Below are 15,919 nucleotides of genomic sequence, written 5' to 3'. Positions count from 1 at the left end.
GAATCCCCAACTGAACAACATCACCACCGAGGTACTCAGGATCTCCTTTTATGTTAAAATGTCAAGCGCCCAGGCACACCTGTGAGTATGACCCGCTCCCGAGCAACCCCGGGAGAAAAAAGGGGGTTACATCTGTACATTCCCTTGGGGCCACTTCACCATCAGGGGACCTTAGCAGTTTGGCTTCGTGTGCACCAGCTTTAACCCCATCACAGCCAATGGCAAATGGCAGGAGGCCGAATCACAGGGGATGGGGGGTGACGCTAAACCACTGGTTGGCAGCATCAGCCCTGCTGCAGGCTCCGTTCCTGGAATCCAGGCTTGTCGGCACTGTACGTTCTTATGTTCTTATGTTCCTTTGCTGCTGAGGCCTGTCAGCACACTCTGCCGAGGGTATTCTGGGCCCCTCCTGCAACTGGGCCGCCAGAGGGGGGCATCAGGCCACAGAAGGAGACAGATCCCGTTCTGTCTGGCCTGGACAGAGCTCCACTCCAGCCACCTGGCTTCTCTGTGCAGAATGGAGCTCAGTCCTGCTGTCCCGGCACTCAGCACTCCTGGAACAGAGCCATTTCCCCCATTTCCCAAGGCATCATGGGAGTTGGAGTCCTTAGGGCTAAGTAGGTCAGAGGCTGCTGTAATAAAGAGGCCATTATTATTATGATGATGATGATTATTTCAGTAGGATCATCACAGCTGTGATAGCTCTGTTGTTCCCGCCCATCTGGCCCCACTGTAGCCATGTGACTAATCGGACCTGCTCGGCTGGTGATCCCAGTTCTCTTCTATGGCAGGAGTCCCCGACTTAACGCCTGGAGCATGAACCTGTCAAGCTCCACCTTAAACCGATCTGGGTTGTTCCCCCATGCTCCTGTTGGGCGGCTCTTCTAAAACCTCCCTCCTCTGAGGGGCAGAAATCTCCTTCCCAGCCTCAGTTTACTTCTTACCCCCCTCGCCCCATTTCTTCTTCGGCTTGCCACACCCTCTGCCCCATCTCTTTCCGAGGCCCCCGCCCCTGCGCCTCCGCTTTCCCCCCACTGGCCAGGTGGGAGCCGGGCTGTGGTAAGGGCATAGGACAGTGTGTGAAGTCCCAGACTCTGCGCCTTCCCTGGGAGCATGTCCTGCCGTGTGGGGCTGCTCACAGGCCCACCAGCCCCCTGCCCAGGACAGCAAGAGGGTCTGGGGCTGGCACAGTGACGCTGGCTCCTTGGGCAGCTCTTACAACGGTCAGGCTCTAGCTTCCGGCCGGGCCAGGGAGCAGGGCCTCAGGGACAGAGAAGCAGGATGTGGCACCCCAAGGGGGAAGAGGAGGAGCAGGGACTGGGGCTCCCGGTTGTGTCCCACACTCCCTTTTGCAAAGGGGGGCACCCTACACTGAACGGGCTGGGCTGGGAGATGAGCTAGACATGGCCCTGTGGGGGAGCCGAGGCCCATTTCCGCCCCATTGCATTACAGAGGTGGTGCAAACGGAGGGGAGTCAGAGGGAATCTAGACCTAAGTTTCTTGCCAGGACTCCTGTGTACCAGACCTTCCCTCACACACACAACCCTGCTGCCCCTCGGGGCACTATGGTGGACTCAGCCGGTGTGTGGTATGTGGGGACCTAAATGGGGGAGGGGGTTCCTGACTGGTTTCCGGAGCGCCTGCCTTACTCCTGTCTCTGATATGACTCAGCCACAAGCCCCCGGCTGAGGCTGTGGGGGAAGGGTGGGTGTCTGTGCCCCTTGAATCACCCCTGTCCACAGCTGGCGTAGCCCCATGGATCACACAGCACCCAGAGGGCACTGCTACTTTTTTCATTATCTCTGGGTGTTAGAGACAGGCCAGGTATATGGGAAACAACAGCCACATCCCTTGTCTTTATTGACTGTAGCATCAGGAATTCGGAGATTGGAGCTGCCGCTGAGATGGTTCTCTACAAGCCAATATCCCACCAGTCCCCTGGCTCTCCATGAACAGTCGCTTTGTAAATGCTGAAGCCTGCCTTGGCCTCCTTCCCCCAGCACCACGTCCTCGCTCACCGGAGGCTGGGGACAGCCCCTCTCCCCTGGCTCCAGGCCTTAGAGCCTCTCAGACCCTCTCTACAGACTAGAGATAGTGGCTCATGACCTCTGTGATGTAAGGGCCCAGGATGCCTCGGTCCATGTTTCTTGTCACCCATCTCACCAGCACTGGCATCAGGGGATGTGCTGTCCTTTCACTTGACAAACACCCTGATGATCCTCGCACGCAGGTGTTTGCTTTTCACACTGTACACGATCGGGTTCATCAGGGGCGGGACCACCAGGTAGACGTAGCCAATGAGAATCTCAAGCAAGGGGGAAGCGTTATTCACAAACCTGTGTATCACAGACAAGCCGAGCACGGGAGTGTAGAAGAGGAGGACGGCGCAGAGGTGGGAGACGCAGGTGCTCAGGGCCTTGAGGCGCTCCACGTGGGACGCGATGCTCAGCACCGTTTTGAGGATCATCACGTAGGAGAGGAAAATGAACAGCGAGTCCACCCCCACCGTGGAGATCGTGACAAACAAGCCGTAGATGCTGCTGACTCTGATGTCTGAACAAGCCGTCTTCATGACCTCCTGGTTTATGCAGTAGCAATGAGACAGGACGCTGACTTGACAGTATTGATAGCGTCTCAGGAGAAAGGGGAGTGGGAATATTACGGCCACCCCTCTTAGCGTAAACACCAGTCCCATCTTGGCTATTCTGGGTGGGGTTAAGATGGAGGCGTATCTCAGCGGGTAACAGATCGCGACAAAGCGGTCAAAGGCCATCAACAGGAGCACAGAGGATTCAGTGAAGGAAAAGGAGTGGATGAAGAACAACTGGGCAAAACAGGCATCCAGGCTGATCTCTCTAGAGTTAAACAGGAAAGTGCTGAGTGTCGTCGGCATGGTGGATAATGATAATCCAATGTCTGTGATGGCCAACATAGAAAGGAAAATGTACATAGGCTCATGGAGGCTTGGGTCTCTCTTTATAATGAACAGAATGAAAGCGTTTCCTGCTATCGAAATAGCATACATGAAGCAGAAGGGGATGGCGATCCAGATATGGGCGTCTTCCTGCCCAGGTATCCCGGTGAGGAGTAACACTGCAGAGTTGAATGTGGTGTCATTGACAGCTGACATAGTGTACTGAACAGGCCTGAGGAGCTTTGACTTTTCCTTCCTAAAAGGAAAAAAAAACAGGAGTCTAGGTTATATTAAACAAGGCACCTTTCTGCTCTCAGTGGAAGTCAAGGGACTCCCAAGTACTCAAGGAAAATCATCAAAAACTTAGTCTTAGATTTGCACAACCTACAGAAAAATGGGCACTGTCAGACTGGATTAGACCTGTAGTCCATCCAGACCAATAACTAGAGGCCATTTCCAGAATCTGCAAAGAAAGATGGATGAAGCCTTTTAATACGCATCCATGGCTGTGTATAGACTATAGGGTTTTGTCAACAAAACTATACCTGCGTCTATACTGCCGCTGAGTTCTGTCGACATAACGTCGACAGAACTCAACAGTTTTGTCAACGGCTGTAAATCTCATTCTACGAGGAACAACGCCTTTTGTCGACAGAGTTCTGTCGACAGACGGCGTTATTGCGTCTACACTGTCATGTCAACAAAGCAGCTTGCTTTGTCGACAGAACTGGATGTAGTCTAGACGCTCTTTGTCGACAGAAGCTTTGTTGACAGTATCTGTCGACAAAATTTCTGTCAACAAAAGCCTGTAGTCTAGACGTACCCCATGAGACAACCTAAACCTACAAGTTAGACATATTTTGTGGGGCAAATTAGGAAGTTTTAGTGCCCTTCCAAGACATTTAAAAAAATCCTCAGTACTGAATTTTCTGGTTCCCAAGTAAATGTCCAGTTCCTCTTGGAATCCTGCTACACTCATGGCCCTATGGATGTCTTGTGGCTGAGAGTTCCACGGCCTACTATGTGATTTTACAGTTGTCACCTTCCCGCAAACACCCTTCCTGGTGTATGGCCCATTGTATGATGACATCTGTATGGAAAGTGTTTGGTGAAAATGGTCCTTATATTTATCTCTCCTGCACCAAAGCTATTTATAAACATGTTTCATTGCCTCATCATCAATATATACGTATATATTCTTTACTTTCCCCACTACTGAGAATCCACATTTTGCCTCTGCCTTTTTCTGTCACATGGTATGAAATCAGGGCCCACTTCTGAAATCAATAACATTGCCTTTAACACTGTCACTCCATATCTCAATGTGTAAATTCAATAAGAACCGGAGTGGATAAATCTTCCCCTACCGAATGCTCCTGGTGATACACACTGGCCCCCAAGGAATCCCTCCAAGAGGAGCTGAAGGGCTTTGCCTGGCCAGCACTGACTGAACCCAGAGATGTGGATCACCCTACAGGCTTTGCTTCATCCTCACAGGACCTGCATCCTCTGGCCATTCAAGGGTCTGTGGTTGACTTCAGTCATGCTCGGGTAACATGCTATTCATAGTGTCCAACCCTCTGCCCAACTTAGGACCAACCCCAACTAAATCCTCCCAGCCAGGGCTTTGTCAAGCCCGGATTTTAAAACCTCTAGGGATGGAGATTCCACCCCCTCCCTAGTTAACCCATCCCAGTGCTTCCCCACCCTCCTAATAGCCAACCTAGACCTCGACCACTGAAACTTGAGACCATTGCTCCTCGTTCTGCCATCTGTCACTACTGAGAACAGCCTCTCTCCATCCTCTTTGGAACCTCCCTTCAGGTAGTTAAAAGCTGCTATCAAATCCCCCCCTTGTTCTTCTCTTCTGTAGACTAAATAAGCCCAGATCCCTCAGCCTTTCCTCAGAAGTCATGTGCCCCAACCCCCTCGTAATTTTTGTTGCCCTCCACTGGATTCTCTCCAATGTGTCCCCGTCCTTTCTGCAAATGGGAACCCAGAATTGGATACAGTACTCCAGATGTGGCCTCATTAGTACCAAATAAAGGGAAATAATTACTTCTCTAGATCTGCTGGCAATGCTCCTCCTAATGCACTCTAATATGCCATTAGCCTTCTTGGCTACAAGGGCACATTGTTGACTCATATCCAGCTTCTCATCCATTGTAATCGCCAGGTCCTTTTCTGCAGAACTGCTACTTAGCCAGTCAGTCCCCAGCCTGTAACTATGCTTGGGATTCTGCACTTGTCCTTGTTGAACCTCATCAGATTTCTTTTCCAATTTGTCTATTAGATGATCCTTCTGGGTTCCAGGGAAGCGGACAGGTGAAAACTGTCCAGAGCTAATGGATCACTCTCCACAGTCTTTGGGAATTCAAATAATTCAAAACTGATCCTGGGGATTCAAATATTGACAGGGGACCATAGAAAATATAGCAAGGGCAGGCCTGATGATCAAAGGGTTTTTAAAAAGAGAACCTGAAGTGGACACCAAAGAGAAACCTCACATAGCACCCATTGCTCCTTGAAAGTGTCCGGGGGGCCAGTGGTCTCTACCAGGAACATACATGAACATATGGGGCTGGAGCATATGACTTATGAGGAGAGGCTGAGGGACTTGGGTCTGTTTAGTCTGCAGAAGCGAAGAGTGAGGGGGGATTTGAGAGTAGCCTTCAACTTCCTGAAGGGAGGTTCCAAAGAGGATGGAGAGAGGCTGTTCTCAGTAGTGACAGATGGCAGAACAAGGAGCAATGGTCTCAAGTTGTGGTGGAAGAGGTCCAGGTTGGATATTAGGAAAAACTATTTCCCTAGGAGGGTGGTGAAGCACTGGAATGGGTTCCCTAGGGATGTAGTGGAGTCTCCATCCCTAGAGGGGTTTAAGTCTCGGCTTGACAAAGCCCTGGCCGGGTTGATTTAGTTGAAATTGGTCCTGCCTAGAGCAGGGGGCTGGACTTGATGACTCCTGAGGTCTCTTCCAGTTCTATGATTCTATGATTCTATGATTCTATATGGAGCATTGGAAGAAAGCCCCACAGAATCCTTTCAGCCAGCAGCCTCTCTCTGGTGATGTAGATGGCCGCTTTGGCCATCGCTAGGAGGAAGTTGACGGCTTTGTGGAGTCACTGCTGGGGTGTCCTATTTGAGAAGGTGGGGGAGAGAAGCACCACCACAGACATAAAAGGAGACCCAGGAGGACCCGGGATAGGGTCTGAAATCTGGTGCACTCGGGGTAGGGATAGACATCGGGGACAGGAATGAACCAAGCCAAATCCATGCCCGTCGTCATGGCTCCATGGAGGAACCACCATCCAGCTTCCCCAGCAGGCCATGGGAGCAAAGTGGAATATAGGTTGGGGCGCTGGGGTTCTTCACCCTCAATAGGTGGCAAAGATCCACCATTTAGCATCGGAGTGGGACATGAGGGTGAGGAAGCGGAGACTACGGAGCATGAGCGTGTACACAAACCGTGAAAGCACACAGGCGGAAGGCCTTGCAGCCAGCTCAGATTGTGAGCGGGAGGTGTCCGGGGAGCTCATAGGGCAAGAGCCTAGGAAAAGACCCCGAGGGCCTGTCATGTGCAGTGAGCAGGGAACAACCTTCCGGAGGCCATGCCCAAGGTAAACCCGAGCAGTAAGCAGTACTGTCGACAAAGCAAGCCACTTTTTCAAAGGAAAGTCTAGATGCTCTCTTTCAAAAAAGCACAATTTGCATGCAATAGCAACTTTTTTCAACAGAGTACTATCGAAAACAGGTATTATTCCTCATAGAATGAGGTTGACCACCGTCAACAAAACTGCCGCATTACTGTCGACTTACTGTCGACAGAACATGGCGGTAGTGTAGACGCAGGTATAGTTTTGTCATCACACCCAGTATGTTATAACCTCCGCGCCTGGTAATCAGGCACAAGGAGGGTTTGCAGGAAGTGGATTTCAAAGTCAAATGCCTGAGTATTCACGGAAATGGAACTTAATTTCCCACATGAAAACAGTCGATTGCTCTCTGACTACCTGTGTCTGTTTTCATACCCCCTGGGAACGGTATTGGGACAGACCTGGAGGTGAATTTCCAGAATGAATGTTACTCCTAGCAGAATTCTGTGCCACTGCGCATGCACAAAATGTATGTCCTCAGCAGGTTTCTTTTCTTCCCTGCAGAAAAATGGCTTCCTGAAAGGGAAGCAAGGGGAAGCCACATGAGAGGTCAGGCAGACCTCCCCAGAAATATGTTCCCAGTGCCCAAGGCATGTGGCAAAGAAGTATGTCATTGTGGGGCAGAGGACAGGACTGGTAAGAACTGTCTATGTTTCTTACCCTAGCATGGGGATCAGGTGTCAGTCCCGGCTGGGCTGGTGAGGATGAGACTTCTTCCCCTGCTCAGCATCTGGGGCTGGGTCCGACCCACCCCAGATTTCTCCCCCAGCTGCAGGAAGCTCTGCAAACTTACACACACACTGTAAAAACTCTGGTCTTCTGAAGAAGTGGGCTGTGCCCACGAAAGTTCATGTTCCCATTTCTGTTTTGTTAGTCTATCAAGTGCTACCAGACCAGTTTTTGTTTTTTAAGTTTAGCCTGTACAAACTAACTCAGCTACCTCCTGAAGCTTCTGAACACACACACACACACATCACACCTCAGCTGCAGGGGGAGGGATCCCCATACAGGAAGCTGCTCTCCCATCTGCCCAACCCCCGTGTATCCTGACCCTCCCACAGAGCCAAAGCCCCTAGACTCAGAAACCCCCTAATGAACCCATAGCTGGCCCACCCCGATGGGTCACCCACACCCAGATCCCCACCTCACTTAGCCTCACTCCCCAAACATCTGGATCCCCACTGAGTCCCCCACACCTCCACCCCCCTGCCAAGCTCTTGCCCTGCATACCAAAACCCTCCATGGAACCCCAACCACCCTCACCTGCATCCCCCTATAAAGTCTCATGACAGTTGTACCCAGAGCCTCACCCCCCAGCAAGCCTCTGTGTACCCAAATCCATCCCACACCTGGATCCCCCAGTGACCCACCCCAGCCTGATTGCTCCCCACCAAGCCCTCTCACCTCACCCCACCCCACACTAAGCCCCTCCATGCTTGGTCCTGCCTTGCTGAGCTTGCCTGCCCACAACTAGTGTGCCATGAACAGAGGGCCAGAGTCCTAGGGTGCTTCTAGGGCAGTCTGCATCCTTGCACTGAGCCCAGGCTGGGTGTAGCCTCACCACTGAATCCATGACCCAGGTGGGAGATACACAGCCATCTCCTACTTCTGTGCAGCCAGAGGCCTGTGCTCCCCAAGGGCACGCTGGAGCCTCCACAATTATTTGCACAATTTTGAAGAATTTTAAAATATCGGGTGCAGAATGTTCAAGTTTTTGGCACAGAATGGCCCCAGGAGTAACTGAATGTGTCTGTTAAGCCCAGTTCTTGGGGGTGTTTGCTCGCTGTGTCGGGTTCACTAATGGGATGTTGGCTAGAGTGGGTGAAACCAGCCTGGTGCTTCTTAATTTAAGAGCAGGCTGAAGGAGGGGAAGCGACAGCTCAAGAAAAGCCATCACTCAGTGCAAGGGGCAACAGAGGAGCTGGGAAGAGCCCATTTTCGGGCTCCAGCCACCCAGCTTGTTCTGCCAGCGCTGGGAGTCAGTCCAGAGGTGGGGCCGCTGTTGCGGAGAAACTCTTTACACCGACAGGCACAGACACAGCTGGGGAAGGCTGACGGCCCTCGGCCTGCCTGGGTCCCTGTCAGAGTGGGGGCTTTTTCCCCCACGTTGCACTTTAATTCCTGCTGGTCAGATTACACCGTATTTTGGCTCTAGAAGGCTGGCTGGTGACTCGCCTCAGCCCTACTCAGCTTCCCAAAGCGAAGAACCACAGGGGCTGAATCAACAGCACTGGGACCAGAGAGGGGGCAGAGAAGCCGGTAGCCCTGTAACTCTGAGGGTAGTGACTCTCAGCCAGTCAGGAAACAGAAATGGGCCCCATCAGACTCGTTACCACAGAACCTCATGGCTCTGAATGCCTGACCTCAAAAGCGAGCCGCAGAATAAAACCCTTTAAAACGCATTTGCTAATTCCATTTACAGGAGCAAATCAACTGGAAGCAATTTGGATACTAGTCCCTGGTACTCCAAGGGGTCTCCTCGCACTCAGCCCCTGGGCAGGACTGGGCCCAGAGCACACGGCAACTGTAGCAGTGGGATCCATTTTGAAATCCTGACTCGAGCCACTGAGGTTTTAACACTCCAAGGCTATGTCTATACTGTAGCCTTCTTGCGGAAAAGCATATGCAAATGAAGCACAGCGTGGAATATCGCCGTGCTCCATTTGTATAAGTAATGAGCAGCCGTTTTGCGCGAGAGGCTTTTGTGCAAAAACGAGCTGTGTAGATGGCTCCTTTTTGTGCAAAAAAACCCTCTTGCACAAGAGCCATTCTTCCTTGTTTTTTGAGGAAGAACGGCTCTTGTGCAAAAGGGGGTTTTGAGCAAAAAGGAGCCATCTACACTGCTCATTTTTTCACAAAAGCCTCTTGCGCAAAAACAGCTGCTCATAACTTATGCAAATGAAGTACAGCAATATTCCACGCTGTGCTTCATTTGCATATGCTTTTCTACAAGAAAGCTACAGTATAGACATAGCCCAAGACCCCTTTGAATGTCATATTTCTGTATAACCTAACACTGCCTGCCCTCCCGCCCCCTCACTGGGTCTCCCTGACAGCCCCGCTGAGTCCTCTGCCGCTGCACAGAACAGCTGCCAATGCAAACAGCCTGCAGCCTTCGCCCTGCACTTGGCATGTTACAGACAGTGACACTTGCCAACGTACCCAGTTCCTGCTAGAAGGGGAGCTGCTGGCACCAGAGGTCTTCATCATAAAGAAGAAGGAGTCATCGGAGAGGTTGCATGGGCAGCAAGCAGTGTGTGTTCAGCTAGGGAGGCAGCTGCCTTTATGCAGCATGTTTGTACCTTCCCTTGGGGCCACTTGGCCATCAGGGAACCTCAGCTGTTTGGCTTCGTGTGCACCAGCTTTTACCCCACCACGGCCAATTGCAAACGGCAGGAGGCCAAATCCCAGGGGATGGGGGGTGATGCTAAACAACTGGCCTGCAGCACCAGCCCTGCTGCAGGCTCGATTCCTGGAATTCGGACTTGTCAGCCCTGTTCGGACTGAGAGGGTCCTGGAGCAGGAGAGATGTGCTACCAGGATGCCTGTCGGCAACCACTGCTGAAGTGGCTTTGTATGGCGAAGAGAGGGCTGCACAGAGATGGCAAGGCAGGTTGTAGTAGCTGATGGGCACAACACCCCGGCCAGAGACTGATCCCGAAGGACTGGACCTTTCCATATTCAAAAAGCAGACAGATACTCCGTGCCACCTTCATTTATGATACGAGGGAGAGGCAGAAAAGTCTTCCATTTCTCATGAGGATCCAGGCAACTGTAGCTGGGCAGCCTCATGGCAGCTGAGTGTTGAGGGGAAATGATCTGTCCTCTATGAAAACTCCCTCCCAATAATGGATTAAAATTGAGGGCAAATATTTTTCCTGGGCGGAATTTCTTTTTCCTGGTTTCCAGCCCAGCTAGAAAACATGAGCCTCTGTCCCTCCTGTTGCATGATCTCACCCCTAGGTGGCAGCACTCCCCCGCCACCAGCCTCTCTCACACTGTGGTCCCTGAACATCTGCCTGGGTGGCTCTGTCAGCTCTATAATTGGGGGCCCCCGGGCAATAGGCCGCTCTGCAGCAGGCCTCAGTGGAACAATTGAGGAACATGAGCATGACCATGTTGGGTCTGAGGAATGGTCCATCGAGGCCGGAGTCCTGTCTTCTGACCGTGGGCAGGGTCAGGTTCTTTAGGGGGAAAGGACAGACTGTGGCAAATATCAGGTTCTTTTTTTGGACCCAATTATACTTTTGGCCTTCACAACACACCCTGGCAGGGAGTTCCACAGGTTGACGGGGCGTTGTGTGAAGAAGCGCTGCCTTTTGCTTGCTTTAAAAGCTGCTTCCTTGCGTGAGCCCTGGTTCCTGTGTCAAGTGGAGGGGTAAATAAGACTTTCTAATTCTCTTTCTCCACACCACTCCTGATTTTATGGGCCTCTCTCATATCCCTCCTCGCTGGGCCGAACAATCCCAGTCCCATTAATCTCACCACATGCCCCTAATCATTTCTGTTGCCCTTCTCTGCACTTTTTGTATCATAGAATCATGGAACCCTAAGGCTGGCAGAGACCTCGGGAGTCATTGAGTCCAGCTCCCTGCCCAAGGCAGGATCAACCCCAACTCCATCATCCCAGCCAGAGCTGTGCCAAGCCAGGACTTAGAAACCTCTAGGGATGGAGATTCCACCCCCTCCCTCGGGAACCCATCCCAGTGCTTCCCCACCCTCCTAGGGAAATAGTTTTTCCTAGTATCCAAACTAGACCTCCCCCACTGTAACTTGAGACCATTGTTCTGCCGTCTGTCACTACTGAGAACAGCCTCTCCCCATCCTCATGAGAACATAAGAAGATAAGAACGGGCGTACTGGGTCAGACCAAAGGTCCATCTAGCCCAGTATCCTGTCTACCGACAGTGGCCAGCACCAGGTGCCCCAGAGAGGGTGGACCGAAGACAACGATTAAGCGATTTGTCTCCTGCCATCCCTCTCCAGCCTCTGACAGACAGAGGCCAAGGACACCATTTTATCCCCTGGCTAATAGCCTTTTATGGACCTAACCTCCATGAAATTATCTAGCTTCTCTTTAAACTCTATTATAGTCCTAGCCTTCACCGCCTCCTCTGGCAAGGAGTTCCACAGGTTGACTACACGCTGTGTGAAGAAGAACTTTCTTTTATTTGTTTTAAACCTGCTCCCCATTAATTTCATTTGGTGTCCTCTAGTTCTTCTATCCTCTTTGGAGCCCCCCTTCAGGTAGCTGAAGGCTGCTATCAAATCCCCCCTCACTCTTCGCTTCTGCAGACTGAATAAGCCCAAATCCCTCAGCCTCTCCTCATAGGTCATGTGCTCCAGCCCTCTCATCATTTTCATTGCCCTTCGCTGGACGCTCTCCAATGCCCTCTTCTGTAGTGGGTGGCCCAGAATTGGACGCAATACTCCAGAAATGACCTCACCAGTGCCAAATAAAGGGGAGTATACTATAAAGGGAATATACATCCTCTATCAACCTATTGAATTCCAGCCTGACCCCTGTCCTTGGACAAGTGACCCTTGAGCTGTGGGTTTCTGACTGTTCAAGAAGCCAAGGCTGTATCAGCTGCCATCTCTCCCCTAAGGCTCTCGGTACCATGTGCCCCGATCCCAAGAATCCATAGCAGGGCCATTTGCTGGGACATTAGCTCTGACACTGGGGCTGGCTGAGCCATTCAAAGTCCTGTTGTTTTGGGGAGCTAGGTGACAAACACAGACACTGTAGCTGGCTGGGCACCCTGCCCTGATCCAAAATGGCATTAGACCCAGAGTAGCCGGGAGTAAGGGATGGGCAGGTTCCTCCTTCGCTATCTGTGTGCCCTGGGTCTGACCCTCGTAGGGGCAGTTTCTGTTCCCAGGTATAGGTCTAATGGGGCGTGATGTTATTGGATTAAGTTATGACCATACAGATTATTGCTGCAACCCCTGTCATACGTTTCCACCAACGCTTGAACAAGGTGGGCCAAGTGAGGCATCTATAGAAAGCTTATGATTTGCTGGTTTTCTTTATACTGTGTCTATGCAGGTATCATTTTTGTATCTGAAGTTATGACTCTTGGCTCTGTACTTGTATTTCAACTGTGTGCTTTTGGGAGATGGCAACAGGAGGTCTGGCCAACCTATTGTGAAAGGGTGGCTAGTCAAGTGAACAGAAGTACTTGACAGACAATGGGCCTTGGGAGGTGCCAATCCATCATCTGAAGAGCTTTTCTGTGCATGTTCAGACCAGCACGGGAGCAAGGTCTGCAAAGAACTGAGTCATGCATGGACAAGTGACTTGCTCATGTGACAAACTCCATTTTGGGATGTGCTTATATACAGCTCAAACAATGGGAGGCCCTCCACATGGCCGAGGGTAGATAAAGGGCCCTGGAAATGCCTCCATTTTGTCTTCAATCCAACTTCTCACCTCTGGAGGATCTTTGCTTTGAACAGAAGCTCTGAAGAAAGGACGAACGGGCCAGTGAGTGTGGATGTCCTCCAGAGACTTGACTTAAGCCAGCAGTTTATTCCATCACTGCTACAAGCCCATGCCAAGGATTCTGCAGTTTTAACTCTCATACGTCCTTCTTTCCTTTTTTTTTGTTTTTTTTGTTTGTTTGTAGGATATGAGTTATAAAGGGGTTTTTCCCTTGGCAGCAGGACTCCTCCGGCACCTGTCAGGCAAACCAAAGTCCCCCTCCCTCCACGTTAGAGCTAGGTGCGTAAGGAGCCTGTTGTCCTGTCCCTTCGTGTGCTGGGCTGTTCTGGAGCAGACATCAATACACACCCTAACCCCTTCGGCCCACGGAGCGGGGCCAGGAGCTCAGCCCTGGCTTTGGAAATGCTGCCTCAGCCAAGCGCTAGGTGGCAGCCATGTTTGCAGAGTCCTTCCTCAGCCATGGGCAGGGCCTAATGCCAGCTCCTGAGGTGTCACCTGGTGCTCAGCTGGACTCCCGGGGGTGCATGAGGGTTGTGGGTAGCTGGTGCCGTACACAGAGGGTGGGCCGGAGCTAGCGACTGTCAGCACGCTAGTTATAACAGTACCCACCCCACACGCCCAGCTTGGCTCCAGTCTGTACCCAAGGGGGTGCACTCAGTGCACTTGCTGTGATCACTAACACCCCACAGACCCCCAGAGCTGGCCAGCTGGTAGCGAGAGAACACGCTGGCCTGCCCCTTGCCAGGAGAAATGCCAGGCCCAGAAAGTTCAGCCTGCTGCCCTGGGGGGTGCTGTGCCAGCAGCTGGCGTTCCTGCAGGAGGCCGTGCTGGGCGTCAGCCGAGCGGAGGGAAAAGGCTGGCAGCCCTGGCAGGGCAGTGCCTGCGAGGAGCCATCTCAGTGCTAACAGCTGCTCCCTACCAGGTGACCCTAAGGGCTGCATCCATACTGGGCGAGCTCCAAATGGGAAGCACGCCAAGCCCAGAGGGCGGCAGGATGCTGTGTTGCATTCGCCCTGTGGCCGGGGCTGGTGGAGCTGCCCTGCTGTGCAAACAGCCCCAGAGTTAGTGCGAGGCCTCCCGAAAGGAACCCTCCTTCCCGGCGGCAGCACGCTGAACCCATCTAACACCCACCCTGCACCCTGCCCTAACCCCCAGGGGCTGAGGGGCTGCTGGCTGGCACGGCCTGCACAGGCCTGCAGGGAAGGACTCCTTGCTGGTGAGAGCTAGTGCTCAGGACAGGGCCTGGTCCATAACAGGGCACAGTCACTGTCAGCGAGGGTGCTAGGGAACAACCCAGGCAGTGGCATGCCCGGCCCTGGTTCAGGCACGAGGCCTGGAGAGCAGAGTTCTAGGGCTGCAGCTTTGTGACCCCAGCCCCGCGCTGCCCGCCACAGGAGCGCAGGGAAAGATTAGAGTTCGGACTCAGGGCTGGGAGACCGCAGCGGGTTTTACAAAGGGAAAATCTCTGTCCGCTCGCTCGCCCTCCGGTGTGTTTTCTGTGGCCGTTCCCAGGCGCTGTTCCTAAGGTCGGCCCGTCTGTAACGTTTCGCCTGTAACATCTCCTGCCCACCGTCCCTAAAGCGCATGGGTGGAGATGCTACGGCAGCAGAAGGGAGCTGATCCCGGCTGGTCTTAGCTAGCTGTGTTTGTCCCTCTCTGAAATAGGATTCTCTGCAGAAGCGAAGAAATAGGCAGAGACGATTCCGCATGTGCATGGGAGGAACAGGTGAACGTAAGGGAGTCGCATCACGTATCGGGACATGGCCTAGTGACATGAAAGGGCCCTCCTGGCTCATCGGATCCAGCTCCACACCCTTTGAGGAAGGGGTCTCCTGGCTGTGCGTGTACAGCACCTAGCACAACCAGGTCCTATCCTCCACTGGGCCTCTGAGTGCTGCTGGAGTGTAAATCATAGCTGGAGGAAGACAGGAGAGGAGTCTATCAGGAGACCAACACTCTGCTTCCAGTGACTGTGTCACCGTATGACATTGGGAGAGTGACTCACCCGTTCTGTGCCTCAGTTTCCCCTATGTATACAATGTGGCTTAGACGTAACAGGAGCCTGTGAGCTACATCCTGGCACTCAATACATAGCACAGGGCACTGCCTGGCCTGCTGGGATCATGCTGTGCGGCTTCCTTGGGAATCTGGACTCTGCTCTTTTCATTCCTGGGAGGCAGCAGCCGTTGCTTGGCCTGATCGCTGGAGGCTGAAAGGACAATGATGGAGCAGGAAGTACTTGCTCACCCTTTATGAAAGAGCCTTTCCTCCCAAATCCATGACAGACCTCTGCGTCATGGAATCAGTTAGCTCGTTAGGTTAACGAACGGGTCATCCCGCCTGTGTTTACAAACATTCTTTTCTTCATGCGCGTCCAGCTCTCAGGGAATCAGTTTGCTCCCCAAGTTAACTTGCTCAGAGACAGAGGCAGGAGGGGCCCTGTGCTGTTCTGGGGGGGGGCGGAGGACTTGCCAGCTGGGGTATCTCAGTGAGCCATTCAGCTCAGGAGCTGAACCCTACCTCGCGGCAATATGTGATTCAATCCAGCAGCTGAAGCACGAAGCCCCTTCTGTCTCAGAAAGGATCCCTGCACGTAGCCTGATGATAAGCAGTGTTCCCAGGCATGATCACAGCATGAATGGGCATGTGGAGAGCACCACAAATGCAGCCACCTCTAGGGCAGAGTGTGACAGCGATTTAACCCACACGCAGCACCACAAACAGTCTGGCTATGTCTACACTGGTGCGTTCTCACGCAAGAGCTCTTTTGCGGAAGCGTTCTTCTGCAAAAACTCTTCCAGAAGAGCGCGCCGACACTGGCATGTGTGTTTGCGCAAGAGATGTGCTTTTGCGCAAGAACATCCGTGTCAGTGTAGACGCTCTCTTGCGCAAGAAAGCTCTGATGGC

General features: G+C 52.5%; 1 protein-coding gene across 1 annotated transcript; it reads right to left on the bottom strand.

Annotated features, from left to right (window-relative positions):
• Positions 1-2,194: 2,194 nt before the first annotated feature.
• Positions 2,195-9,774, bottom strand: LOC102461561 (olfactory receptor 51G2-like). The gene is made up of 2 exons (XM_006126569.2): positions 9,746-9,774; positions 2,195-3,173 (listed from the first exon to the last, which is right to left on the bottom strand). The coding sequence occupies exons 1-2, from the start codon at positions 9,772-9,774 to the stop codon at positions 2,195-2,197; spliced, it is 1,008 nt and encodes a 335-aa protein (XP_006126631.2).
• Positions 9,775-15,919: the final 6,145 nt, after the last annotated feature.

The sequence above is a fragment of the Pelodiscus sinensis genome, chromosome 1 (assembly GCF_049634645.1).
Source record: "Pelodiscus sinensis isolate JC-2024 chromosome 1, ASM4963464v1, whole genome shotgun sequence".
Lineage (NCBI taxonomy): Eukaryota > Metazoa > Chordata > Testudines > Trionychidae > Pelodiscus > Pelodiscus sinensis.
Note: the sequence above shows the minus strand (reverse complement) of the source record. Positions and strands in the feature narration are given on the sequence as shown.

Bases quoted from the DNA above. Each gene is read 5' to 3' on its own strand.
- LOC102461561 (XM_006126569.2), bottom strand. From the start codon at position 9,774: ATGAAGACCTCTGGTGCCAGCAGCTCCCC. The intron at 3,174-9,745 runs TTCTAGCAGGAA...TTTTTTTCCTTT, and splicing joins TCTGGTGCCAGCAGCTCCCC to TAGGAAGGAAAAGTCAAAGC.